Raw genomic sequence first — 27,840 nt, 5'->3', positions numbered from 1 at the left:
GTTCATCTCCTGCCACCTTCTGCCTAAAATATACCCTACCCTGCCATACACACACACATAAACACATATAATTCTCCAGCCACTTTTAATTATTTGCAACTCTACAAACACACTATGGTCTTCCATGTCTCTGCTTTTGCATCCTCAGCCTGCATCCCCCACTCCTCAATATTTTCCCATCTTCACTTGGTGAAATCTTGCTCTCCTTCAAGATTCAGTTTCCTCCACTGAATTCCTAGTGTTTCACAGAAGCACTTATCACATTGCACTGTAATATATGTGTGAACCCACCTGCCTCTCTTCTTATATAATTTCAGTGACTTTGTAGTAATAACATGGTGAAGATAATACTTGAAGAAAGTAAGAAGGTAAGAAGAAGAAAAAGATGAAGGATGTTAATGTGATACTGATTAATCACTCAAAAAGAAAGGGAAATTGCATTGTGACTGAATACCTATAGACTAGAAGGGTGGGAGGGTAGAGTTGTTATCAGTTCTAAGCCTTAACAGTAAAGGTTAACTGATGAAGGTATAGGTAGGCCTAATGAGAAAGAATTCTCCTGGAAATAATTCACACCAGCTCTGCTGAGATCTCATAGTTTTAGTAGGCAGATGAGGAACTTATAAAGACTGAACTGTGTCTTAGTGTTGGAATGGCTCTTATAGAAGAAACTGGCAAAAACTAGAATACAGCAATTTTGAGAATTTGTCTTAAACTTTCTTCAAAGAGATTTCTCGATGCAGTTGTTTAATTTAGGCTAAAATGAGCAGGGCCTGCCTGCTGCCACCAGAGCCCATCAGAGTCTGTCAGGCTATGCTGGTGTGGGAGGTGCATCTGGGTGGCTCTAAGTGTACACTCACCCTTAACCTGGAACGGGAGACCCACACAAATCCCTTTCTGTCTCTAAAACTATAACACAGGACTTTGAAGGTATAAACTCATCAGAAACAGAACTGAAAACCTTTTAAATTTTAACGTTCAATTCATGATGAATAATTAGGGTTGTAATTATTGACCCTTAAATGTGCCAAAGAGTTTAGTACCAAAATAACCTTGTGCTGAAATATGCGTTGTGTGGGTTTACATGAAAAGCTAAGGATGACTAAATCCACTTCCAAAAGTCAACCTCAAAGCAGTAAATAGCAGATTTCTACTTCCCTACTGAAATCTGTGAGGCGAAGGAAGAGATGAGAGGGAAGGCCTTGGGGTTACAAACTGCTCAGATGTGCAGGGTGAGATTGACGTGTCAGCTACCACACTTTATAAACCACAGCGAAACACAGGGATGAAACAGAGGTGGCTTAGGAAGGTCTCCACGTGACGGGAGCAGGAGAAACCAGAGGTGGATGTGCCTGGAGAGGGGACTGTAGCCACCCCCTCCCTCAGCTCTCCACCGTAGTGGTCTCAGGGGTTCCCTGACTCACAGCCGAGTGGGAAGTGGGGGTCTCGACTGTGTGCCCTGGCAAAGGCTGTGTCTCCTTTAATTCCAGGACCACCCGGCTGAGGAGGCCTTGGAGCAGCTGCATTTCTCGGAGCAGAAGCGCCACGTCGGGTTTTAGGGCGCCAGCGGTTTGTTGCAAGGGTGTCGGTGGCGCACACGCTGGTGGCCCAGCGGTGGGGGCTCCGCCCGCGGGGAACTGCGGCCCCGCTGAGGTGACATTAGGGACGGAGGGGACCGACGGGACCGATCTGGACACCGGGGGCTTTCTGAAGGAAAGCGGCTGGTTACCGGGGTCCGGGGCGGTGGTGGACGCCAAGTCCAAGGGAGAACCTGCGAACACAGCACACAGAGAAACGCTCGGCTGAAATCATTCTCTCATGGCCTGAGGCGGGAAAAGGGGGCGAAGGACTGAAGGACGGGCCGGGCTGGGGAGGCGAGTGGGGACGTCGAGGAAGCGGGAAATGAGCTGGAGGGGTGAGGGAGGCAGGGGTGTGGGAGGCGGTGGAGCCGGACGGCGGGGCAGGAGAGCGGGTGGGGAGTGACGGGCGTTTCCGGAAGGCGTGGGCGGAGGCTGGGCGGCCGGGGCTGCCCGCCCGGAAGGCTTCGGGAAGGGCCGTCACTCACCGCGGCCCGGGAGTTGCAGCCATGGGCTGCGTTTCCGGACGCTGCGGGTGGCTGTAGCCGCCTCGCACCAGTACGATTCCAGCTCCTCGACCTCCGGCTCGGGGACCGTGTACTCCGCATCCCAGTCGTAGCGGCGCACGGGGCGACTGTACTTGTAGAAGGCGAACTGTAGCGGCGTGTCGCGCTTCTGCGGATGCAGGCGCGTCTCGCAGCGCAAGACCACTCCTCCGAAGGCCCCGCCGCGAGCCTCCACCCGGCCTATCACCCTCAGCACGGGCGCCTGGAACAGCTCTGCGGAAGCGGGGGCCCAGTGGCCAAAGGTGCACTTTAGGCTGGCGCAAGGGTCCCAGGGAACCGGGCCCAGCTTTGTAGTCCCACGACCCCTCTCCCGCTCCGGTTTCCCACGAGGACCTCTAACCCACCAGGGAGGAGATTGTGTGTACACTTGAAGGGAGGAAAGTCTTTGAAAATGTGGGAGACGAGTCCACGAGGGAAGGGGAAAGCTTGAATGGAGCGGCACCAAGTCAGACGCCTCGAGTCATTCCCCGACTGACATCCAGCTCTGATCCTTCAGCCTAGAAGGGGTCTCAGGACGCCTGGAAGCAGTTCCCTCGCCCCAGTCCCACCGTGATCCCATTTACTGCCACTGTCATTCTGGCTGGGGCTGCGGAGAGAGCTTCCCCCTACATGGGTGCCTACCCAGAGAAAGAAGCCAGGACCCCTGCCCCCACCCAGGCTTAAAGATCAAGTGCGACTTCACACTAAGAAGGAGAGGAGAACGTGCTCGTGGTCCCGCAGAGAAATCCCCAGCTTGCCAGCTACTATAACTCTCGCCCCTTCATTTCCCCGCCGGGTTTCTGTCCCAGAATTTCCCAAGGCTTGTTTGTCTCCCTCCCCGGCCCCGTCTCCCCCACCTTGCACGGTTACGGCCACCTTGGCGGAGAACATGGGCGCGCTTTCCACGGGAATGCGCATGGTGCCGGAGCACTGGTAGTGCCCGCTGTCGCTGGCGCGGGCCTGGGGTACCGTGTAGTTGGCGCTGGAGTGGAAGTAGCGCACGGGTTGGCCATCGTGGTAGTAGTGAAGTTTATAGACGATCTTATCGTACCAGCCGCGACAGCGCATGACCAGTGGCTCGCCCTCGAACACCGCAGCATAGGGCACTTGCAGGATCAGCCAGTCTACGACAGTCAGCACAAACAGCCTGATTCCAAGAGAAAGTCCAGCCCTTGGGGTGACCCATTCTTCTCCACCTCCCTGCTCGCTTCTTCCTACCCCTTTCCCCCCACCAATCCCCTTCTCCCTTCCTGGACACCCCAGGAGCCTCAGATGGTGAGTGGCAAGGGGAAGGGGAAGGCCAACCTTAGGTATTGATGGCTGAGACTTAGTTCCAGCCTCAAAGAGTAGTGTCCGTCAGAATCCAGTTTAAACGCCTTAAGATGGCATCAAGGCCTTCCTGACCCGGCCCCTGCTTACCTTTTCAGCACCATCTCAGGATTCTCCCCTGCCCCGTGTCTCCTTTTCCGCCTTACAATGCAGGCTAATTCCATCCATACTGTACTGCTGGGAGAACTGGCACTGCCCAGAGCCTTAGTACATGCCAAGAAGACCTCTTCACCTACTTTAGTTGAGGCCTATTATCCTGCAGGTCTGAACTTAGATCTTATCTCCTCCAGAAAACATACCTGAGGGCCTCCCACCCCCCGAGGACAGCCTTAGGCACCTTCTGCGGTACCCTTATTTACCTCATCATCATACTAGCTAACGTTTACACAGCCCTCAGTTCAGTTCAGTTCAGTCACTCAGTCGTGTCTGACTCTTTGCGACCCCATGAATCGCAGCATGCCAGGCCTCCCTGTCCATCACCAACTCCCAGAGTTCACTCAGACTCACGTCCATCTAGTCGGTGATGCCATCCAGCCATCTCATCCTCTGTCGTCCCCTTTTCCTCCTGCCCCCAATCCCTCCCAGCATCGGAGTCTTTTCCAATGAGTCAATTCTTCGCATGAGGTGGCCAAAGTACTGCTAAATGCCACTTTAGGTGTTTTACATGGAGAAAAAATTCTGCAAGTAATAGCCACGATCTCTATGGTACTCTCGGTTCTGCAAGCAGTAACTACTGTCTATCATATTCAGTATCTTATCTGTGCTTGCTATCAGTTTCCAAACAAGAAACCATGGAGTGTGGATGAGAGTTGGACCATAAAGAAGGCTGAGCACCGAAGAATTGATGCTTTCGAATTGTGTTGGAGAAGACTCTTGAGAGTCCTTAGGACTGCAAGGAGATCAAACCGGTCAGTCCTAAAAGAAATCAACACTGAATATTCATTGGAAGGACTGCTGCTGAAGTTGAAGCTCCAATACTTTGGCCACCACCTAATTCGAAGAGCTGTCTCATTGGCAAAGACCTTGATGCTGGGAAAGATTAAGGGGAAGAGGAGAAGCAGGCGGCAGAAGATGAGACAGTTAGATAGCACTACTGACTCAATCGACATGAGTTTGAGCAAACTCTGGGAGATAGTGAAGGACAGGGAAGCCTGGCGTGCTGCAGTCACATGGGGTTGCAAGTAGTCTGATGTGACTTAGAGACTGAGCAACAAATGGGTATGAAGTGTAAATGCTAATCTGAACATTGAGTGATAACCTTTTAAATTCTGAATAGAAAATATACCCTACCAGGCTAAAATGACAAAATATTCCCTACAAAGTAGCCAATCCTGTGCCCTAATGAACAAATTACTGTTACTTCTCTTATTCTGTTTGGAAGCTCTTTATGTCTTCCCAGAAAATTAGTTTCTTCTTGACTCGTGTGTGTGTGTGTGTAATAAAAGTGCTTTGTTCATCTGCTTTTTTCTTTGACAACCTCTCATAATTCATTTTTAATCTTCACAATAACCGAACAGATGGACACTCTTATTGTCCCTATTTTACTAATGGGAGGCACAAAGAAGCATCACTCTGTTCAAACAAGAGTAATCCCCCAGTTGCAGGCAACCTGTCCAGGGAACCTCACTTTTCCTGCTTTGCCCTGCCCTTTCCCTTCCTGCCCAACCCTCTTTCTCAAAAGTATTCAGTATCCCAGGTCCTTAGACTCTCTTCTCTTCTGAGCTAGTAAATGAACAGAAATGTTTATTTACTGTCCACTGGCAGGATGGTAAAGGGACCTTTGAGGCTATGCAAGCCTTACTGCATCTCTCACATAGTGCCAGGCAGACTCAGTATAACCCCTCTCTTCCTACCCCAATCAGAGTGGCCCCGTGTCCTCTCCCACAGGAGGGGCAGCCTTGCCAGGGGACGTGTGCGCTGCCCCTCCGGTGTTCAGACGCTCACCATTAGATACAGAGAGGTGGATGGGGTCACTGACGGGTGCTCCGCGTGTCTGGCATCTATACACCCCTGGCGTGTGCACCTCGATGCTCTTCTTATAAGAAGGCAGGAGTAGGTGGCCCAAATACCAGAGAGTGCTAATGGGTCGAAGCTCCAGGAGCAGCGGGTGGTACCCATCACACCGCAAGGTTACCTTTTCCCCTTTGAAGATTGTGGTCCAGGGTGGGTGCAGAGACAATATGGGCTTCTCTGGAGTAGCTGGGGGAGAGGGTATGGGAGGCAGCAATGTGAAAAAGAGAATCAAGGTGAGGTGCCCAAGGATGAGATCTCAGGTTAGAAAATATCAGAAAATGCCAGTTTCCAGGACCCAGGTTACTAGTCCGTCTCTGGGAGAGGAGAGACCACACTGGGCTATCAACTAGTCCCTTGGTGAGCACCCATGTCTAAGTGCCAGGCCTGCTGGCAAACTGAGTCACAGGGATTGAGAAGCCATGAGAAGAGACGCTACCCTGGAACAGCTAAGAAGTGGAGAGTACCCAGGCAGGTCACTTGGGATGGTTGGAGTAGAAGTCACAGAAAATTGGGATGAGGGATGTGTAAGACTCACCAGCTTGTCCACTGCTTGGAACTACAAAACAAGAAAGAAGAAGGAGAATGTTGGCAATGAAAGGAAAAGGGGGCCTCTCTTGACCATAGGAAAGATTCAACAAATCCCAAGACGTGTTTTTCTTCTGCCTTTAGTTCCCTCAACTCTGAGAAAGACCCTTTCCTCTTTTCCTCTCCAAAAATAGATAACAAACTGAGGACTGAATATCCCCCCAAACACACATATACACCCTGACTCCCACTCTTCCCCATACCTAAAGTTCTTAGGCCAGTGTTGCCTCACTGAGGACTCACCCAGGAGCAGAAGGACTGTTAGCTCCCACATGGTGGATCTACCAGCAGCAGCTGCAGAGCAACGGAGATGCCCTGACATGGGATGGGAGAAGAAACAGAGACCAGTGACCAGTGCTGACCACTGAGCCCTGGGAGACATCGCTGCTTCTCCCAGTCATTCCTCATTTCTGAACACGGTGGACTGGAGGGAGCAGGAGACAGGCTGGATATGTGTCAACTCTCAGATGCCCCAGCACCAGACACTGTCCCACCTGCTACGCCTAAACCACCTCACATCTCAGGCCAGCCCCACCTCCTGTAGAGAAAGCCTTTGTTCCCTTTGCAGCCCAAGAAAGCCACATAGAACCCCAGGCTCTGCCTGCCACCTTCAGGCTCCCAGCAACATCCCACTCCCATCTCACTCCTTTCCTATCCAGGAAGGTCCCATAAGCCTCAAATGAGAAAGACATCTTCATGTCCTCAGGATCCACACAGGACAGGGACTTCCTTGGTAGTCCAGTGGATAAAACTCCATACTCCCAAAGCAGGTGGCCTGGATTCGATCCTTGGTTGGGGAATTAGATCCTGCTTACTACAACCTAAGTGGCTGAGATGGTAAAGAATCTGCCTGCAATGTGGGAGACCTGGGTTCTATCCCTGGATGGGGAAGATCCCCTGGAGAAGGAAATGGCTGCCCACTCCAATATTCTTGCCTGGAGAATTCCATGGGGTCACAAGGAGTTGGACATGACTGAGCGACTAACATTTTCACTTCACTTTGCTGCAACTAAAGATCACTTGTGCCCCAACGAAGACCCAGTGCAGCCAAATAAATAAATAAAAATATTTTTTAAAAAATAGATCCACCCTGGATTATTCTGCTCACTTCCCAGTGATAGGCATTGGTGGGAAGTGAGATTGACATCGGGTTCTGTATACCTGGAAGTCACGTCCTTCCCTGGGTGAATAGACAGAAGAGTATGATTCATCAACCACCTTCTGTGTCACTGTCTTACAGTGTCACAGTCAAGAGGAGAAATGTTTATTTGTTTCCTCTTTCTATCTCCTTTCCTGGAAACTTAAACCTCAAAAATTAGAAAACCCTTCCTTCCCACCTATCCCAAAGATCTTCTCTATAACATATCCACTCACTTGGCTTTCCTTCCTTCTCTCTGTCCCCAGCCATGCCCCAGTTCTAATAATCCTTACCTGTGTTAGAAAAGTCACTGCATCAACCCCTCGGAAGCTTCTCAGACCTGACCTCTCGCCTCTACTTCTTGTGCTTTTCAGCCGTGTGATCATACCCTAAGCAGTGGGGAACCTGAATTCTCCTGTAAATACTTAATGAATTTTCCAACCTGATAGTATGTCTCCTTGGACAGTGTTCGGTCCTCATCTGTGACTGTTTAGTACTAGGGTACCTCCTTCCTTTGGAACTCTGGCAGGAAGGAGATAGATGATCAAACCCTGTCAGGGTTTAAGACGGTCTCTTCCCCCCTTCCTTGCTGATGCCCAAAGTTTCACTCTAAGAATTTCCTCGTAGTTTCTCTTAATATGCTAGCCTTTGTTAAAAATGCAGATGCCCCTTAGGGAAATGCGATTGATCCTTTAAATTAAGCTGGTCACTTCAGATCCTGCTTTGAGAACACGTTTTGATAGAAGAGAGATAGAATTATATGGGTCTGAAAACCAGGGAGGTAATTGATAAGGTGTTCAGGAGTGGGGGGAGGAGAGGACGAGACACCAGGAACAGAGACTATAAACTGCCCGCTTTAGGAGGGCCCAGCTAGGCAGTGTTCCCAGCTTCTCCCAACATGCCTGATGCCTCATCCGGGGCCAACGTGAGCCTCCGCACATCATCCACAATCTGTACCAGGCCACCACCTTTATGATAAGAATGTAATGCACCCCTCAGCTCTTCCCTAAATCTACCCAAGTTGACTCTATTTTCTCTTCCTATCACTCAGAATACAGATCTCAGCCTCTTCCCCCAGATTCCACGAAAAAACTTGATTACACTCAAAATTCATGAGGTGTACAATCTTCCCTGAAAATCTCTAGAATTACCCGTAGGGTTCATATCATATAGCGCTCAAGTTTTGGCTTGAAGAATCTCCCACCCAGCATTTCTTCATTCCAGGCTTTCTTCTGCACTTTCCTAAATTGGATCTTCTTCTCCATCCAGGACTTTTTCCTGAAGAATTTCTAATTCTTTACTATGCACACCTTTACTATGCAGAGAAAATTAGCAATGATCATTTATTACCTGAGCAATTCTGTGAAGCCTATCACGACATCACTTCTGGACAAGATATACCATTATCTGCTAAGAATTCTGAGAAATAAGACGCTTTCAGTGATGACAGTGGGATGCTGCTGCTGTTGGTATCAATGGAGACACAGCTTATTTCAGTGGGTGCTGCAGCCCTGAGCATGTAGCAGGCACAACACCATGTGCCTCACAGATATTACTTTATTTATTTATTAAAAATATTTATTTATTTGGCTGTGCCAAGTCTTAGCTGCAGCATGTGGGATCTAGTTCCCTGACCAGGGATCGAACCAGGCCCCTTGCGTTGGGAGCTCAGAGTCTTAGCCGTGGACCATCAGGAAAGACCATATTACTTTAATTCCTGCAAGGGGACTTTAAGGAGGAATTATCATCTCCATTTTACATATGTTTCCTGTGGCGCTAGAACTGGAATTTGAATAGAAATCTGTCTCAACTCTAAAATCGGTTTTTTCATGCTCATAGCAGACCGTCATCATTAGTCTTTTCAAGTCTCCTCTCTCGTTTTATTTTTTATCTTTATTCACACTGGGGCTTCCCTGGTAGCTCAGATGGTAAAGAATCTACCTGCAGTGCAGGAGACCTGGGTTTAATCCCTCAAGGGGAGCAGCTACACACTCCAGTTGTTGCTGTTCATTGTCTAAGTCATGTCCAACTGTTTGTGACCCCAAGAACTGCAGCACACCAGACTTCCCTGTCCTTCACTATCTCCCGGAGTTTGTTCAAACTCATGCCCATTGAGTCAGTGATGCTATCTAACCATCTCATCCTCTGCCGCCCCCTTCTCCTCTTGCCCTCAATCTCTTCCAGCCTCAGGATCTTTTCCAACGAGTCAGCTCTTTGAATTAGGTGGCCAAAGTATTGGGGCTTCAGCTTCAGCATCAGTCCTACCAATGAATATTCAGGGTTGATTTCCTTTAGGATTGACTTGTTTGATCTCCTTGCTGTCAAGGGACTCTCAAGAATCCTCCAGCACACAATTCAGAAGCGTTAGTTCTTTGGTAATCCCCTGGAGAACAGAATGGCTACACACTACAGTATTCTTGCCTGGAGAATTCCATGAATAGAGGAGCCTGGCAGGCCACAGTCCATGGGGTCGCAAAGAACTGGAGACAACTGGGTGACTTAATTTTTCACTTTTCACTCATACTTCTGTTCTTCTCTGCTCCACACGAACACCCACTGTGTAAACTACTTTCTAATCCTTCATACATGCGTATATTTACATTTGAGAAATGTTTAGTATTATTAATTTACATATATGCTATTGAGTTTTAGATATTTCTCTTTTAGAATAAAAGCCAGAGTTAAGAGGAATTTGCCCCCCCCTCCCCTTTTTTCCTGCCTCAGTGATTGTGCTGAGACATCTCACCTCATCTTCTCTGACCCTTGAACTGGAATTTACATCATCAATTCCCCCGGCTCTCGGGCCTTTGGATTCAGACTCAATTTCCCTTTCCTAGGCCTCCAGTTTGCAGATGGCAGATCATGGGACTTTTCAGCCTCCATAATCTAGTGAGCTGATTCCTCATACTCACTTTCTCTTCTCTCTGCCTGAGCCTCTGAAAACCACCATTCTACTCTTTGCTTCTACGAGTTTGGCGCTATCAGATTCCACACAAAAATGCATGCATGCATGCTAAGTCACTCAGTCATGTCCGACTCCTTGCAACCCTATGGACTGCGGCCCGCCAGGCTCCTCTGTCCGAGGGTATTCTCCAGGCAAGAATTTTGGAATGGGTTGCCTTGTCCTCCTTCAGGGCATCTTCTTCACACATAAATGAGATCATGCAATATTTGTCCCTCTTGTCTGGCTTATTTCACTCGGCACAGTGTCTTCTAAGTTCATCCATATTGTGAATGGCAAGAGTTTCTTTTCTTAAGGCTGAATAATATTCCATTACATATATGTGTAGTACATACAACGTATCTTAGATACATTTTAATTATCCATTCACTTGTTGACATTTAGGTTATTTTCATATTTTGGCTACTGTGAATAATGCTACAATGAACATGGGAATGCAGATATCTCTTGAGATACTGATTTCCCTTTTCACTTAGGGATATATATATATATCCCTCCCTCCTTCCCCTCCATTCGCGCCTTCCCCCTCTCTACTCTCCCCTTCCCTCCTCCATTTTCTCCTTTCCTATTCCTCCCCTTCCTGGCTTTCCCTCTCCTCTTCCACCTCTCCTTCCTCCCTGCTCCCTGGGAGCCCCCTGTTTTGGATTAGCTGGGGACCACCACCGGAGGCAGGGGAGGGGGCCCTGTGGACTACCCTCACCCTGGCCCCAGCCCCACCACCCAGCTCCAGAGCATCTCCCCCTTGTTGATCCTCAGGCCTTGAGGAATCCCAGCCCTCCATCCCACCAGGATCTGTGGCGAGTGGGGGCGACAGCAGCTGTGTCCCCGGGGAGGAGGGGAGGAAGATTCCAGCTGAGCTCTGCTGCTGCTGCTGATTGTTGCCTTGGCCAGCCCCACCTGCCAGGTGCTCTCATCACCACGCAGGGCTGCCATCCTGGACGACCAGACTGTGTGGGGCCACAGTGAATGTCTGACCCTGACCCTAACCCTGGCCCGGGAGCAGATCAACAGGATCATCGAAGTCCCAGCCAAGGCCCCTGTGGAAGTAGACATCTTTGGGCTGCAGCAGGGCAGCCAGTAGAGGGCCACGGACACCATGTGTCAGATCCTGCCCAAGGGGGCCGTGTCTGTCCTGGGACCCTCCTCCAGCCCCACTTCTGTCTCCACAGTGAGCCAAATCTGTGGAGAGGAGATCCCCCACATCAAGGTGGGTCCCGAGGAGATGTCCCACCTTCAGTACCTCCGCTTTGTGTCTGGCAGCCTGTACCCCAATAACAAGGACACCAGCCTGGCCATCTCCCGGATCCCCAAGTTTTTCAACTACCCTTCAGCCAGCCTCATCTGCGAGTGCTCATCTCAGGGCCGAATGCTTGCTGCGATTGGAGGAACTGGTGCGTGGCTTCCTCATCTCCAAGGAGACTCTGTCCATGAGGATGCTGGACGACAGCTGGGACCCCACCCCGCTGCTCAAGGAGTTCCACAATGACAAAAGTGTCCACCATCCTCATCGACACCAACGCATCCATCTCCCACCTCATTCTCAGTACCATCTTGAGGCTGGGAATGACCTCAGCGTTTTCAAGTACATCCTCGTCACCATGGACTTCCCCATGGTAGAAAGTCACCATGGACTTCCCCATGGTAGAAAGTCACCATGGACTTTCTACACCTGGTGGTGGAGGACTCCTCCAACATCCTGGGCTTCTCCAGGTTCAACACCTCGCAGCCCTTCGATCTCGAGTTTGTGCACAGCCTCAAAGTGTCCTGGAGGGAGAACTGAGAAGCCAGCACCTACCCCGGCCCCGCGGCGAGCTCGAGCCCTACCCCCAGCTCGCAGATACTTCTGAGGCCCCTTCAGGCCTCGGCCGATCATGCTCAGAACCCCTGGTATCCCTTTTGCTTTCTGAGTACATCCAGGAGGCCTCACGGTGTGGCCTGAATTAAGTCTGACCCATTCCTTCCTCTCCACCAGCTCCACTTGCATGTGTCCCCTCCAGGTGCCCAGCACATGTGCACCCCAGAACCTTTGCACTTGCTCTTCCTGCTGCTTTGCATGCACGTCCCTAGGGAGCTAGTGATTTGATCCCATGTTGCCAAGTTACTGCTCAAATGCCACCCCCTCCATTAAAAAAATGGCCAACTACCCACTATTTGCAATGCTAGAGACTAGGGTTCCATCCCTGGGTCAGGAAGAACCCTTGGAGAAGGAAAGGTAACCCACTCCAGTGTTCTTGCCTGGAGAGTTCTATGGACAGAGGAGCCTGGCATGCTACAGTTCATGGGGTGGCAAAGAGTCAGACAGGACTTAGCTGACTAATACACAGAAGTGGGACTCTTGTTCATTAGGCAGTTCTATTTTTAAATATTGAGGAACCTCCGTAATGTTCTCCATAGTGGCTGCACCAATTTACATTCCCCACAATGTGCACAAGGGTTCCCTTTCCTCCACAGCCTTGCAACACCTATTATCTTCTTTTTGATACTAGTCTTTCGGATAGGTGTGAGGTGGTATCTCACTGTGGTTTAATTTGCTTTTTCCTGATAATTAGTGACATTGAGCACCTTTTAATATACCTATTGGCCATCTGTACATCTTTTTTTGAGAAATGCCTATTCAGATTCTTCATCCATTTTTTAATCAAGTTATTTGGGATTTTGCTGCTAAGTTGTTCATGCTTCTTATATATTTTGGATATTAATCCCTTATCAGCTATAGGGTTTGCAAATATTTCCTTCCACTTCATAGGTTGCCTTTTCATTCTTGATTATTTTCACTGCTATGCAGAAGTTGTTGCGTCTTCTCACAGATGTACAAAGGAAAAAAGAAACATGTAGTATAACCAACTTAGACTCTTAAAAAGTGTCCAATTAGAAGCATTAAAATGACTGAGCTGAGGTTGAGGTCAAAATTATTTTATTATACCTAGAGAACTGATTAAGGAATCAAAAAGTAAATGGGTTCTTCTTTTTAGAAATGTGTAAATATTGAGATTTTTGAGGGTAATGTCAGGCTGGGCCTTAAGAATGATCTAGTTCAGTAATTCTCAGTTTGGTCTAGAGATACCTGGGGGTTCCAGTGACCCTTTAAGGGATCTGAAAAGTCAAAATTATGTTTGTGTGCTGAGTCACTTCAGCCATGTCCAATTCTTTGTGACCCCATGGACTGTAGCCCACCAGGCTCCTCTGTCCATGAGATTCTCCAGGCAAGAATATGGGAGTGGGTTGCCATTTCCTCCTCCAGGGGATCGTCCCAACCCAGGAATCGAATACACATCTCTTACATCTCCTGCATTGTCAGGTGGGTTCTTTACCACTAGCTTCACACCCTACTAAGAGGTCTCTTGCCTGTTTCATTAGGTTGACACTTGCATAGATGGCACAAAACAGTGGGGGATAAAACCGTTAGATCTGAAGCATAGTTGAAGGCAGCGGCACCAAACTGTATTTTTCACCGTCATGTTGTGCGCTCACAGTAAGAAAACAGAACAAAACCTTGATGAAATCATTTAAAAAATAACTTTGTTACATTTTGAGCTCAAAGTACACATCTCTTAAAATATTTTGTGTGCTGAAATAGGAAGTATGCACTTCTGTTCCATACTGAAATACAATGACTGTCTTCAGGGAAAGCTCTTACACAACTGAGTTCTGAGTTGAACCAGCTACCCTTTTTCTTGGAATACCATTTTTAATTAAAAAAATGACTGAAAAACTGTAGTCATTCAGACTTGGGTATTTCTCAGACATTTTCTTAAAAGTGAACAAAGTGAGACTGTCACTTCAAGGAAAACATCTGACAGTAATTGTTGCCAATCGTGAAATTCCAGATTTCAAATGCAAATTAGAGCTTTAGAAAAACTTGCATTTGTTATCATGAGCTTGACAGTCTCCCAGTAATTAAAGACTTTTCTGTTAATACTGAATCTGATTTTTAAAATATTGTATATAATGAGATGCTATCAACATTTAAAAGATCTCTATAACTTTGTGAACAAGTATTTTCAACTGCCAACACAAGAATGAAAAATCTGTTTAAAGTACAAAAAAAATTCATTGGATTTTATTTTTTGAATTTTATTGCAGCAGAGTAAGAAATGTTTGTTGAGGGCTTCCCTAGTGGTCAGTGGTTAAGAATTCATCTGCCAAGGCAGGGGACAAGGATTCAATCCCTGGTCCAGGGAAGTCCCATATGCCACAAGGCAACTAAGCCCATGCACCACAACTCCTGAAGCCTGCACATCCTAGAACTAGAGCTCTGCAGCAAAGAGAAGCCACTGCAATGCAACTAGAGAGTAGCCCCTGCTCGCCACAACCGGAGAAAGTCCTAATGCAGCAACAAAGACACCGCAGCCAAAAACAAAGAAATACATGTTGATATGGCTTCAGATTCCATAATGCAACTCAATGTTTAAAAACTATCCTTGTTGAGTTCTCATGTAGCATCAAAGAATATCCACAATTATACAAAAAGTCTCTTAAAATGCAACTACAAACCTGGATGAAGCCAGATTTTCTTCATAAACTTCCACTGAACTCTCTTTTTAAAGCAGAGTTCATGTTAAATTTTTTTTCTTATAACAATTTGCACAGTACTGTACATATAAATACCCATTAAATGAAGGTACTTCAGTACTGACAAAAATTAGCTGTCTTGTCTGGCTGGGAAAATGTGTGAAACATCTATAGTCATGTCTTTAAGCTCAACAAAAAAAGGTTTACCAAATCCAGCAATTCTAACAGTATACCAGGGGCAGTCTTTAGCAAGTTGAGATTACTTGGAGATCGAAAAAGAACTACTTCACACTGTAGGTAATAAACTTGGCTTCTTATTACCTGTAAGAAAAGACAAAAGCAGATAACATAAAGGAATCTGAAGATGATTTAGAGATTTTTATATATATATATATTTCTAAATTCCTACTCCAAGAAGATTTTTTTGATTAATAATTTATATTTACCTGTGTGGTCCTCCTCAGTGGTCTCCCATTAGCTCCAGAGGTAACTACTATCCTGACCATGGTGTTTCCTTTTTTGTGCTTTTTTAAAAAACTTTATCACGTGTATGAATGAATGGCTAAACAATATATTCCTTTGTAGAAAGGACATCACACCATATGGTATCTTCTAGGACTTTTTTTTTCACTGAATATTAATATTCCTAATATTCTTTTATGCTGCTGCATTGTAGCTATGGTTCATTTATTCTGTTGTATAGTATTCTGTTCTGTGAAGATAGCACAACTTATCCATTTTTCTGTTGGACAACTGAATTGAATTCAAAGTTGTGATTTTACAAATAGTGCTATTATGAACACTATGGTACATATCTTCTGGTACACATGTATATATACTAGTCAGTATGTATACTCAGGCATGAAGTTCTGGGTTATAAAGTGAAAAGTATTCAGCTTTACAAGACAACAGGTGTGCTTGGTATCTAACGTTTATTTCAGAGATAACATCCGGTGCAGCTGCATTAAGGCCTCTTTGGTTTACAGAATCCTACACTGCACAGGCCATAAACCCAATCTAGTATAACAGTTCCTCTTTGCCAGCCTTTTTCCAATTTCCCCAGGCTGGACAGACAGATGAGGACAGGTAAAAGCTCTCTCCCTCCACGCCTTCTTTTCTGTTCTTGCCTTTCTTATCCCTGGTGATAGCAGTTTCTCTCCCTGAGGCATCCAGTTCTTGACCTAATCTGGGTCCTCTAGGGGAGAACCTGGACATTTTGCTGATACTAGATGTCCTACTCATCCTTTAAGGTATAGTTAATTCCCATCTTCTTCACAATGCTTCCCTTATTATGCTGACACCCAATTCAGTTCGATGATCCACAATTCACTGAAAGTTTAAACATCCCTCATTAAACTAGACACCAATGAGTCAATGTGGAACAGAGAGCTCAAGAAGTCCTCCAAGAGCTCACCTTTTAGTGACTAGAAATAAGATAGTAAAAAAATTAAAATGCAGTGTGATGATAAAGGTCCACATTGACACATGGATGAGGAGTACAAAAGACACTTAGCCAGCTACACCCATTTCTTCCTTATTTTTTCTCTGAGAGCTTTTATTATCTGTACATGGCTCCTTATTTAGCGCAGGCTTGCAGGATGCATTTATGAATGTGGTACCACTAGGTGAAATCAATTCCGTGTAGAATGGCTATAACACAGAACCTTTGAAGGTACATTCAGCGTGGTCCATTGGCACCTGAGCTTCTACTTTGGTCATCTCCCAAATGACATATTTCTGGTCATCATTTCTTGCAACTCCCACTCATACACTTGTTAATCCATCCTCTCATGCTACAGTGATATTTGTGGACTTTTACCAATTTTCATTTGCTTCTTGATCTTTCCCCTGGTAGATGATAGGAATCACCATAAAACTGGCATTTTAGAAGGCAATGGCACCCCACTCCAGTACTCTTGCCTGGAAAATCCCATGGACGGAGGAGCCTGGTAGGCTGCAGTCCATGGGGTCTCTAAGAGTCAGACAGGACTGAGCGACTTCACTTTGACTTTTCACTTGCTTGGAGAAGGAAATGCCAACCCACTCCAGTGTTCTTGCCTGGAGAATCCCAGGGACAGGGAAGCCTGGTGGGCGGCTGTCTATGGGGTCGCACAGAGTCGGACACGACTGAAGCGACTTAGCAGGAACCACCACGGAGGAGGGCATGGCAACCCACTCCAGTATTCTTGCCTGGAGAATCTCCATGGACAGAGGAGCCTGGCGGGCTATAGTCCATGGGGTCACAAAGAGTCAGACACGACTAAGTCAGTCAGTGACTAAGCAGAACACAGGAACCACCAGAAAACTTGAATTTTAACATTCAACGTGATTCTATTCCTCTGTTTCTTTGTGGCATTTCTGGAACAATCAAATACACATCGTTGTAAATCACTGTGGGTCCAAACTGCACACAGAATAAATAGCAGAAAAAAACCACTCACTGAATAACTTCACACAACGTGATTTAAGATAATATGGTAGAGTCCCCCCTGGCTGAGGTCATAAAATGAAGGGTAACTCACTGACCAAAGGTTACTGTAGAGTATGTCAAGCTAGCTCTCATTGGCTGAGAATGCACAGTAGCAGTCCAAGCATAGAAAAAAGTATTATTATGGTACCAAAATCAATTTATGTATATTTTTAAAGAAAAATATTTCAGAGATGAATTAAATAATTGCTGTTCTGGCAGTGCTTTTGTTGTTTAGTCACTCGGTCACGTTTGACTCTTTGTGAGCCTGTGGACTGTAATGCTTCAGGCTCCTCTGTCCATGGGATTTCCCAGGCAAGAATACTGGAGTGGGTTACCATTTCCTTCTCCAGGGGATCTTCGTGACCCAGGGATCGAACCCAAGTCTCCTGCATTGGCAGGCAAGTTCTTTACCACCTGGGAAGCCCAGCAGTGTTAGGCTTTATCACATATTTCTGTGATCAAGCATGATAATTCAGTAGGATCCTCTGGGGAATTTGTATATGCCCTGCTTTAATTGCTTAATGGGTAGGCGTATTACCATCCCTCCATCTCAAATCGTAAACCCTCTATAGACAGAAACACTGTTTTATAGGTATATTTAACATAGCATCAATTTGGGCATGTAGCAGAGGCCAGAAAACACCAGCATGTAATTAATATTTGCTGAATTAAGGCTAGCGGGAGAGAATTAAGTAAGAGCGGCAAAAGTTCATCTCAGAGTCCAACACCTACATGAAGCTGAGATTCCCCAACTTCAGCACTATCGCCATTTTGGACGAGATAATCCTTTGTTGTGGAAGGCTGTTCTGTGTATTACTGGATGTTTAAATAACATCCCTAGACACCAGCAGCACACCCTCCCCACCATGTGACAACCAAAAATGTCTCCAGACATTGCCAAATGTCCCCTAGGATGGAGAGAGATTGCCCTTGGTTGAGACTGCTGCATTAAATCTATCTCATTGCTTCTCTTTCATTCACCAGATTCTGGTCTGGGCCACAGAAGGCAACTCTCTAGATCAAGCAGGATATGTCTTCATGTTAAGACAGAATACACAATTATAGTTAAACTCTAGGTATAACTTGGTACAAATTTATTTATACTCACCTATCTCTGCTGCTCTAACAAAACACTGGGGCAACCTGTAAAACCATTTATGCATAAGTATAGAACAGAAAGATGAAAACTAGAAAAAAAAAACTGGATTTATTGGGGGTAGTCAAGCAATATGGCAAGTGAATTATTTATTCATGTTTGGTAGGACCCTTTGTGGTCTCAAGCTTCAGGTGGCTAGACAAGTCCCTCAGCTCTATGACCAGGTGACCAAGGAGAACTCTCATATCCTGTATCTGCTTGAGGAGAACACCCATCTGGTGATACAGATGAGGGTCTGGGCCTTGCAGAGGGGAAAAGGAGTCTGGATCCTTAGAAGAAGGGGTGGAAAGTGGAGGCAGTGGCCCAGGGGGCTTTGTAGAAGTAGTTTCTGGAGCATCTGGTTTCTGAGGAGCTGGAGTCAAGGTAGTGGGTGCAGCAGACCTGGAGGGACCTGGATTAGGGGGCAGGAGACACAGACAGAGTGAAGTCTGACTCTCGTCCTACCCTCATACTCCTGGTCAGTCTTTCTTATTCTCTGAAAGTAGCTTTGGAGCCCAGTGGCAGCAAAAATTTGAGGACTCTGGTCCAAATTCCAAACTGAAGAAATCTGCATTTCTTCTGCTTGAAAATCTTCCACAGGGAGGCCTTATCATTAAAAGGGCTATGGATGTTAGCCAGTTCCTCCTCTTTTAATTGAATTCCTTCCAACAGGCATGTTGTACAACAGGTAACTGGTCCTAGGTCAATCTCTGATTGTACATGCATGCATGCTAAGTCTCTTCAGTCGTGTCTGACTCTTTGCCACCCCATGGACTGTGGCCCGCCAGGCTCCTCTGTCCATGGGGATTCTCCAGGCAGGAATACTGGAGTGGGTTGCCATGGCTTTCTACACTAATGTACTTGACATTAGTGTAATTCCTTATCCTGTGCCAGCCTTCAGTGTTTTGAGGATGCCTCTGCTGGCCCCATGAGTCACCTCCTCTTCAAGATGAGCCTCTCCCATCCCTTCCATTATTTTCCTTATGACATGACTTGAGTGCCCTCCCTACCCTGGACACTTCCTATGGGTATGTTTCAGATCAAATGCAGCCTTCTTGACTGAGATTCCTAGAATTGAATATAAACTCCAGCCTACTTCATCCTCACTCTAGAAACTCTGTTGCTACAAATACCCAGAGTTCATGAAGGGAGTGTCAAGTCTACAGGGCAGTAGCTGCTGGCTCAGGTCTTGGTTTGGTGAGTTGTACACCACAGTCTGAGGGAGAAGTTGCCTCTCTGTGCTTTTTTTCCCACCACCAGGGCCTCTGGCTTATTGTTCTTGCCTCCTGTGTGTCTTTTCTTAACCTGCTTACACCAAACCCTAGCTCACGGACCCAATTGTCTTATCCCCTTCCTTCCTGCTTTTTCACACCCATCACACACACACACACACAAACTCACCCTGCACCCTGATCTCCAGCTTGGGGCTCTGTTTCCAAACTTGATTGTCCTCAGTGGCTGCTTCACACCAGTAGGACCCAGAGTGTGCCTCTGACACGGTGGGGATCTGGAATTCTGGAGAGGGACCCCTGCTACGCATTGTCCTGCCGTCCTTGTAGAAGGAGAAGAGGAGGCGGGCGGATGACCTCTGCAGGGGCAGCTTTGTCTGACAGCTCAGGGTCACTGGCTTCCCCTCTTGGGGCTCAGCTGAGGGTGTGACTCTGAGAACTGGGGCTCGAAACAGTTCTGGGGGAGAGAGAGGTGAGAAAGAGGAGCTCAGCCATTCATTCAGATGAGCCCCCGGCAAGCAAAGAACCCCGGTCCCACATTCCTTCCTCTATTTCTAGATCAGGAAGGACTTCTCTTAGAAAAGTTCCATTTGAACCTTTCGAGTTGTCTCTCTCTTCAATAGACAGGACTAGAGAAGATCTAGAGATTGGCAAATCTGACAGTAAGCCAGACATCCAGTCAGTGAACATCGGGGAGCACAGAGCTGTAGGACAGAGCAGAAGGAAACATGTTGAGCTTGGAGTCAAGCTGAAGGGCTTGGACGGGCAATGCTAAGATGCTGCTCCTCCTGAAGGCCACCTGGGGCATCTGCCAGCAACCTACTGCTTAGGCCTTTGGTGATCTTGCCATCTCCAGAGAAAGACATTTGTAGTTCCTCTGTCTTTCCCCACCTGCCTCCACCATGATGACACTGCCTATAGTGCTTACCGTGAACTGTGAGAGCCACAGGAGACGCCGTCTCTGGGCTCCCAGGACCAGGGCTCCTGAGGACAGCACTGCAGTGGTAGTGCCCGCTGTCGGCCTTTTGCGCCACAGTGATGGAGATTTCCTTGCTAGGTCCGGGGGGGCCAAGGGCTGCGCCGTCTCGGTAGAAGGTGACCTGGGTCAGTGGCCAGTCTTGCCAGGCCAGGCAGCGCAGAACCAGAGGGTCTCCTTCGAATATAGGCTTGGCTGGGCTTTGGAGGATCAGCCAGTCTGTGGGCCAAGGCAAAAGCTGAGTGTGACCTACTGCCCCTTGGGAGCTCCCTCAATCTGCCCACAGTAGATCCCTCTAGTCTTTCTCTGAGGGGCCAGGCCACCTGCCCTCTGGTTGGGAGTGTGGGACAGCTTCTCTAGGGTCTAGCACAGAGGGTACCCTGGCTTCTAGGGCTGAAGATGGAGCAGATGGTATCTCTTCCCATGGCCAGTTTCCTGAGGGTACCTTCCTGAGTGGGCTGTGGGGCTGAAAGGAGAGCTTTGGGAAATGGGAGAAAGAGCTGCCTGCACTGGTCAGTCCTTTCTAGGACCTCACCGTAGGACACAGTCAGGTGGACGGGTTCACTGAAAGTGTAGCCCTTGACCTGGAAGCTGACTTCCCTTGGGTCCGTCAAGTCATCCTCAGGGTGGCACATGCTGTCCTGGGTGCTGGCTGGTCCTTTGCACTGGAGTGCCTCAAAACTGGCAGCTGCGGAGAGCATGGTTGGAGAAGAACCAGAAAATGATGCTGCAGCTTGGAGAAGGAGGACAGGAAATGGCTCTCCACAGTGGTTCCTCCCTCTCCTTGGGGAATCACGCGTTTTAAAATAGAGTAAGAAGACATCAAAACCTTTTTTTTTTTTTTTCCCAAGAGACCCATGTGGCTCTCTAAGAGGGACGCATTTGACTTGATTCGCTGGCTCCCGGGTGCAGTCAGTGAGTGGACTGTGGGTTTGAGGAAGGGGGTGGGGAGAGAATGGTGAGCTCACCAGCATGACATCCAGCTGCAGGTGCAGGAAACCAGATGTCAAAGACAAAGAGGATCCCAGAGCAGACAGACACAGGACAAGAGGGAAAGGAGATCAGATTCTAACATTTGTTGAGGGTCTACCATGTGCCAGGCATTGCCAGGCACATTCACACTTTATCTCACTAATCTCACAAGATTTCTGGGCATGCGATTTCACCCCCACTTTATAAATCTTATTAATAAATGAACAGATTTTGAAAAGCCAATTCATTTACCCCCAATTTTAAAAAAGAGTAAGGAGTATAGCAAGAAAGTCAGGTACATCTGAGCCCAAAGTCAGTATTCTTTTTACTTAGTTGTCCAGACATGATCTACTTTAGTCCTCAGACCTTCCTGGGGGCTTTCTTCCATATTTTCTTTTTCCCAGATTCACTTTGCTCTTAATCCTTGAATATGTCATCTACTAACTAGCTTTTAGTACCTCCTTCCTGGCTCCTCCTTTCAGGTCTTCCTTTTTCAGTCTCCTTTACCTTAATGTCCTCTGTCCCTTGAACCTTCCCTGGCAACGGTAAAGCCCATCCTGTGTCTTTCCCTCTACCCCTGACCCTCTACTCCAAGTCTGTACTGGTAGCTATGAAACAATTCTTTCTTTGCTTGGGGGTTGAAACTTAGTGTTATAGCTTTTCCACCACATTTCCTCACCCTACCTCTTAGTTCCATGGCTGACCCAGGCTAGGTAAATCTCTCATCTCCGTGACTGCTTCTTGACCCTCTTAATGCTTCTTTCCCTCTCCTGGGCCCATGGCCGTTCACATGTTCTCAATTCTTTCCTGTCCCACTTGCTTTTGCTCCCTTTCACTTGCAAAGTCCCAGTACCCTTCTTTGACCTGGTAACTTCTCTTAGCAAGGCCAGTCTCTACTTCCTAATCCTCATTACATCAGCAGCAGGTGCTTTCTTTCGATCCCCTCTCAGCCCTCTTCCTCACCCTGCTACCCTCTTTTCAGTTCCTCCACTTTCAGTCAACTGGACACAGCCTCATCTCTTTTTGTAAAATAAAATGTTGTTAGGCTACCAGGCACTTTGACTCAATAAACTATGTGACAGGTATTATTATTCTCATTTTATGGATAGGAAAACCGAGTTCAGAAATATGAAAAGTGGCTTTTCCAAGTGATACAGAGCTAGTAAATAAAAGAAGAGTGGCTTGAAACCAGAGCATCTGATTCTGAGTCTGTTCTCACCACAATACCACTGCTGTGTCATAATTCAGTCACCCAGTCCTGTTTCCGTATGTTCAATAAAACAATTCAACAAAACTATTGTGTAGGGGAAATGTGGGTGCTGAGAATTCAAAGATAAATAAGATACAGTTTTAAAAATCAAACAAAAAGGCATTGTCCCTGCCTACAAGTAACTCTCAGTTCAGTGGCTGGCACAGGCATATGAAGAGATTGTTTCAGAGGAGGAAGAAAGTAAAAAGAAAGAATTTGCACAGGCAGCCATCAAAGCAGAGAGGAGGGCTCAAGGAAGATTTCCTGGTAAAGATGCCACCTAAGCTGAGTCTTTAGGGATGCCCAGAAGATTGTAAGCGAGAGAGGAGCAGGGAGCAATGGCGGGGGCAGGGAGACGGGACTCATTTCAGGCAGAAGTAGCAGTATGAACAAAACTTTGGAGATAAATAAGAGTTTGGCGGGTAAACATAAGCAGGTTGGGATTTATTGCAAGGCCCAGAGGGTGAGAGAAGAGGTTGAAGAGGTTGAAACAAGGCCAAGTTATTGTGGACCTTGAATGCCATGATAAGGAGCTTTGGCTGGCAGACTTGAATTTTAGAAATTACTCTGGCTGCAGAGTCCGAATTTATTTCAAGGACACCAGGCTGAGATATGAAGATTAGTTAGGAAGTTGTTGGACTAGCACAAGACAGAAATGATGAGGGCTTGTCCTGCTGCTGCTGCTGCTGCTTCTAAGTCGCTTCAGTCGTGTCCGACTCTGTGCAACCCCACAGAAGGCAGCCCACCAGGCTCCCCTGTCCCTGGGATTCTCCTAGTAGATACGATTAGTCATGTTTCAGGAAAGAGACCGGGTCTAGGACCAACTTAGAAGGTAGACTTTGCCAAACTTGATAACTGATCATGTGTAAAAGATGAAGGAGAGGGAGGAATCTACATTATCTCTGAATTTTTGACCCAGATTTCTGGATGGATACCATTAACTGAGATAAAACAGTGAAAAATGAAATTTGGGGACTTCCCTAATGGTCTAGTGGCTAGGATCCCGGGCTTTCACCGCCATGGCCCAGGTTAAACCCCTGGTTAAGGAACTGAGATCCCTCAAGCCACACAGTGCAGTCAAAAAACCAGAAGGATGAAATTAGGAGCGGGAGGCACCAAGAGGATCGATGAGCTCCACTCTGGTCGTATTGTGCTGAGATATCTTGAAACACGCAGGTAGCTATGTCTTGTGCAAAGCTTGATGTTTGAATGTGAAACTCAAAAACATGATTAGGGTGTGATGCATCACTTAGAACTCTTAATTATACAGTTGTGCTGGTAAAAGTTAGACAAATAAGTTCACTAAGGAGACTGTAAATTAAAAACTAAGGCGGCGAGGAGGCAACTGTAGAAAATGCCAGTCTTTAAGGGAAAGAGAAGAAAAGCCACCACAGGGACCAAGAGAGATACATGAAGTACAAAGAGAAGACAGGGGAATAGAGATTGCCGAGGAAAAATATGTGATCAGCTGTACCCAATGCAGCAGAGAAGTCCAGCAGGATAAGATTTTAAAAGTGTGAAGTGTCTGAATAGAGTTTGTTGTACTTTGGCCAAAACTGAGTCCACCGGAAGCCAAACTGTGGTCATTAAGAGTGAGTGACAAGTGGGGAAACAGAGAAAGCAAAAATGCAGACTACTCTTTCAAAAGATTTATCTGAGAAAAGGAAGAAAAGAGTTGAGATTGTAGCCAAAGAGGGCATCATAGTCAAGGGGACTTTTAGGATGAAAAAAAATACCATTCAGAAAGAGCCATTCAGTCCCGCACACGAAACTTCCATACACTAGCCATATCCCACCTGAACTTGGCTTCTGAGTGCTGAAGTTAGTTCATGCTGCTTTCCTTTGGGTCTTTTCCCTAAAGTCCTACATATCTCCATTTCCACAAATTCCAAGATTTTACTTACCCAGTAGCATCTGGGCTGCCCAGAGCAAAGCAGGAGAAAAGTAGAAGACTCCAGCCATGAGGACAGAGCTTAGCTTCGTGGTAACTGCGTTTAGGTCTCCTGCAGCTTCTAACACACTGATTTTCTTCAACACGAAACCCCTCAAATTAGAAAAGAGGAAGTAAGTCTAACTGTCTGATCGCCTGCATCTGGGGCCCATTTTCAACTTTGCAATTGACTTTCATCCTTCAGATTGACCAGGTTGGCTCCAGCACCATCAGCACCCTTAGGGGTGTGGATGACATGATCACCCTCCCAGTTGTTCGTGAATTCCCCCGCAGAGCTCAGAGACCTTTCAGAGCATGTTGGAAAGCATGTTTCAAAGTCTGCTCTCCCACCGGCCTTCACAAACTCTAGGCAAAATCAGTGCAACAATCGTTTATGTCACCAATGAAATAACTGGGGATAGGAGGCAGGAAATTGCTTGAAGGCTACACAGAAAGTCACAGCAAGACCATCGGTGAGAATTCAAGTGTCCTATCTTGTCCTGTTCCAAGTCTTACATGCTTCTAGTAACCAAACTGGAGCAGGACTGAAGGGAGAAGAAGATTGGTGGTGGTTGTTCAGTCCCTCAGTCGTGTCTGACTCTTTGTGACCCCACAGACTGCAGCACGCCAGGCTTCCCTGTCCTTCACTATCTTCTGGAATTTGCTCAAACTCATGTCCATTGAGTCCATGATGCCATTTAACCATCTCATCCTCTTCTGCCCCCTTCTCCTCCTGCCCTCCATCTTTCCCAGCAACACGGTCTTTTCCAATAAGTTGGCTCTTCACATCAGGTGGCCAAGGTATTGGAGCATCAGCATCAGTCCTGCCAGTGAATATTCAGGGCTGATTTCCTATAGGATGGACTGGTTTGACTTCCTTTCTGTCCAATTGGTAATGGCACCAAATTACATATGAGATTAGCCCCCTGGTTGTATTCTTTCCTGGAGAATCCCAGGGATGAGGGAGCCTGATGGGCTGCCATCTATGGGGTCGCACAGAGTCAGACATGACTGAAGCGACTTAGCAGCAGCAGCAGCCACATGCTTCTAACATCCAAAGCCCAGACAAATTTGTATACAAATTTTTCTAGACTCAGGCCTCAGCTCTCTTTTTCTACAGTACAACTAAAGCTATTCAGTCTCATTGGAAATCTGAGTAAAAGGCAAAGAGGGACTCCTGGGAAAGAGCAGAGGAAAAAAGAAAGTCAATTTCCAGGGGCCCTATCTGTAAGGTTAGGGCTCAGGCTCATGGCCAATGCTCAAGCCACTGATCCCGAAGAAATTAGAGACAGAAGGCATCTGATAGCCTGAGAAACCTGAGAAGAGTCAGGAACAAGGGCAATACGAAGGCCACAGCATCTCTCTTCAGCTCCAGGAGTCCTTATGGGAACCACATGCCTACCTCTGAACGTGTGCTGTTGGACTGAGATCTCCTCAATGGAAGGGCCCAGGCCTCTTTTCCCAGGGACCACACTACTCTCCCCTTCCCATCATGACACCCACCAGGCCCTCAGTTGGTGACTCAGAGATGAAACGAGCCATCAGAAATGGGGGAAGGCAGTCCTGCTTGAAGGCAGAAGGAGAGTCAGCATGACCCTTCAACTGTGCAAAAACCACACGTCAGAACAGATACATTAGCAACAGAGGCCTGACAGAGCGGGTACTTCTCAAGCTAAAATAAGCATTTAAAATAAATTTTCCATTATCTGAGAGACAAATTTTTTTTGCAGGTGGCCCCAGGGAATGCAGTGGGAGTGAGGGGTGAATATGGGTGTGGGGAGAAGCAGTGAGGCAGTAAGCCTCGCAGGTGATATGACGCGAAAGAACCCACAGGCTCAGAAGAGGAAGAGAAGTCTAGACCAGCCCTAATGAAAATTAAGAAAATGAAATGTGTTTAGATGAACTTCCAGACTTAACACTCTGTAAAATACAGACTTTTGGAGTTAGGTCTGTAAGGAGCTTCCACATTAACCCCACAAATCTTTCCATTCTCATGCCCCCAACTTCTCCTTAACTGCCCTTACCACTGAGTTGTACCTAGATGGAGACCCTCATCTATACACACCATTGCCATCAGCTCCCACAGGATCCCACTCTCAGTATGGAAAGTAAGAAGGCCCCTGCGGACGTGGGATGAAGCGATCACATTCTTTACGCTGAAATTTCTACTAAGCCTCTGGAAAATTTCAATCACATGAAGTCTGATCCATGAAATACTTAGAACAGGTGTGAATCACTGGGAAAAGAGGAACACTGGGCCTGTTACGTGCTTATGGAGGCTGATCTCAGTTTACTGAGTTAGTCCCACCATGAAGATCACCCCAGAATTTTCACAGATCAGTGGGGCAATTCTCCGTCCTCATTCCATCCCAATACTAATGAGACCTTTGATGTAATTTTCAACTGCTCCTGGCTTGTCACAAGCAGATGATGTTTCTTTTTTCTTTTTTTTTAATTGAGTAGATTAAAAAAATTAGAAAAGATAAATGACGGTATAAAGAATAATGATGCAATGAAGACTTTTGTACCTGGTTCAGTGGAGGAAATAGAATATTACCACTATCCTTGAAGCACTGTGTGGGTTCCTTCCGATTTCATTATCTTCTTTCCTGGTGACAATCAACCACAATCCTGATCTTGTATTTATCACTTCCTTTATTTTATTTTTTGTTTTTAAAATTTTATTATTTATACAAAAGTATAGTTGGTTTACAATGTTGTGTTCAGTCTCTGGTGCACAGCAAAGTGTCGCCCCTTTATTTTATAGTTGTAATCATTTCGCACTTGGAACTTTTATTAAATTGATTAATATTGTATGCATTGTTTTGAGATTTACTTTCTTCTCTTCTTTTTTTTTTTTGTGAATTCTTTATTAGCCTTGTGCTGGGCTTGGACAAAAAGTTCTTAATACCTTTTCTAGAACCCTTCAGGTCAGGTGTATGTGTGTGTGTTTCGTGTTTAAAAACTCTTTTGCACAGTGGTTTTAGGCTCGCAGCAAAGGGTAAGGTGCAGGGATTCCGCATACCCCTCCCGCCCCCGCGCACGCGCGGCCTCTCTCGCTGCTGCCGTCCCCTGCTGGTCCGTTTGTTAAAACTGACAAGCCTGATGCACCATAATCACCCCAAATCCCAGGTTTGTCTTAGACTGCATTCTTGGTGCTGTGCATTCTACAGCTTTAGACAAATGTATCCATCAATATAGTAACATACAGGTATTTT

At 46.7% G+C, this 27,840-nt stretch overlaps 2 protein-coding genes and 1 pseudogene across 4 annotated transcripts; 1 reads left to right on the top strand and 2 right to left on the bottom strand.

Annotated features, from left to right (window-relative positions):
* Nucleotides 1-68: 68 nt before the first annotated feature.
* Nucleotides 69-6,338, bottom strand: FCRLB (Fc receptor like B). The gene is made up of 6 exons (XM_086393779.1): nt 6,293-6,338; nt 6,000-6,020; nt 5,396-5,650; nt 2,980-3,246; nt 2,066-2,356; nt 69-1,771 (listed from the first exon to the last, which is right to left on the bottom strand). The coding sequence occupies exons 1-6, from the start codon at nt 6,321-6,323 to the stop codon at nt 1,383-1,385; spliced, it is 1,254 nt and encodes a 417-aa protein (XP_086249905.1). The 5' UTR covers nt 6,324-6,338; the 3' UTR covers nt 69-1,382.
* Nucleotides 6,339-8,092: 1,754 nt separating this feature from the next.
* Nucleotides 8,093-11,766, top strand: LOC147377040 (glutamate receptor ionotropic, kainate 5-like; annotated as a pseudogene).
* Nucleotides 11,767-13,646: 1,880 nt separating this feature from the next.
* Nucleotides 13,647-24,722, bottom strand: FCRLA (Fc receptor like A). 3 transcript variants are annotated; one of them, XM_086394558.1, is made up of 6 exons: nt 24,597-24,697; nt 21,007-21,159; nt 20,424-20,690; nt 19,668-19,952; nt 18,240-18,274; nt 14,181-14,982 (listed from the first exon to the last, which is right to left on the bottom strand). In XM_086394558.1, exons 1-5 carry the CDS (start codon nt 24,652-24,654, stop codon nt 18,240-18,242), a joined length of 798 nt encoding a protein of 265 aa, XP_086250684.1. In that variant the 5' UTR covers nt 24,655-24,697; the 3' UTR covers nt 14,181-14,982. The 3 variants fall into 3 exon arrangements, with proteins under 3 accessions (XP_086250682.1, XP_086250684.1, XP_086250685.1); XM_086394556.1 differs by lacking the exon at nt 18,240-18,274 and having other exon boundaries at nt 13,647-14,982; nt 24,597-24,704; XM_086394559.1 differs by lacking the exons at nt 14,181-14,982; nt 18,240-18,274 and adding an exon at nt 18,322-18,678 and having other exon boundaries at nt 24,597-24,722.
* Between the last annotated feature and the right edge of the window lie 3,118 nt (nt 24,723-27,840).

This window comes from Bos grunniens, chromosome 3 (genome assembly GCF_055505025.1).
Source record: "Bos grunniens cultivar Pamir isolate PY7600 chromosome 3, Bosgru_T2T1.0, whole genome shotgun sequence".
Lineage (NCBI taxonomy): Eukaryota > Metazoa > Chordata > Mammalia > Artiodactyla > Bovidae > Bos > Bos grunniens.
The sequence above is the reverse complement of the archived record's forward strand: the minus strand, read 5'-3'. Positions and strand labels throughout refer to the sequence as shown.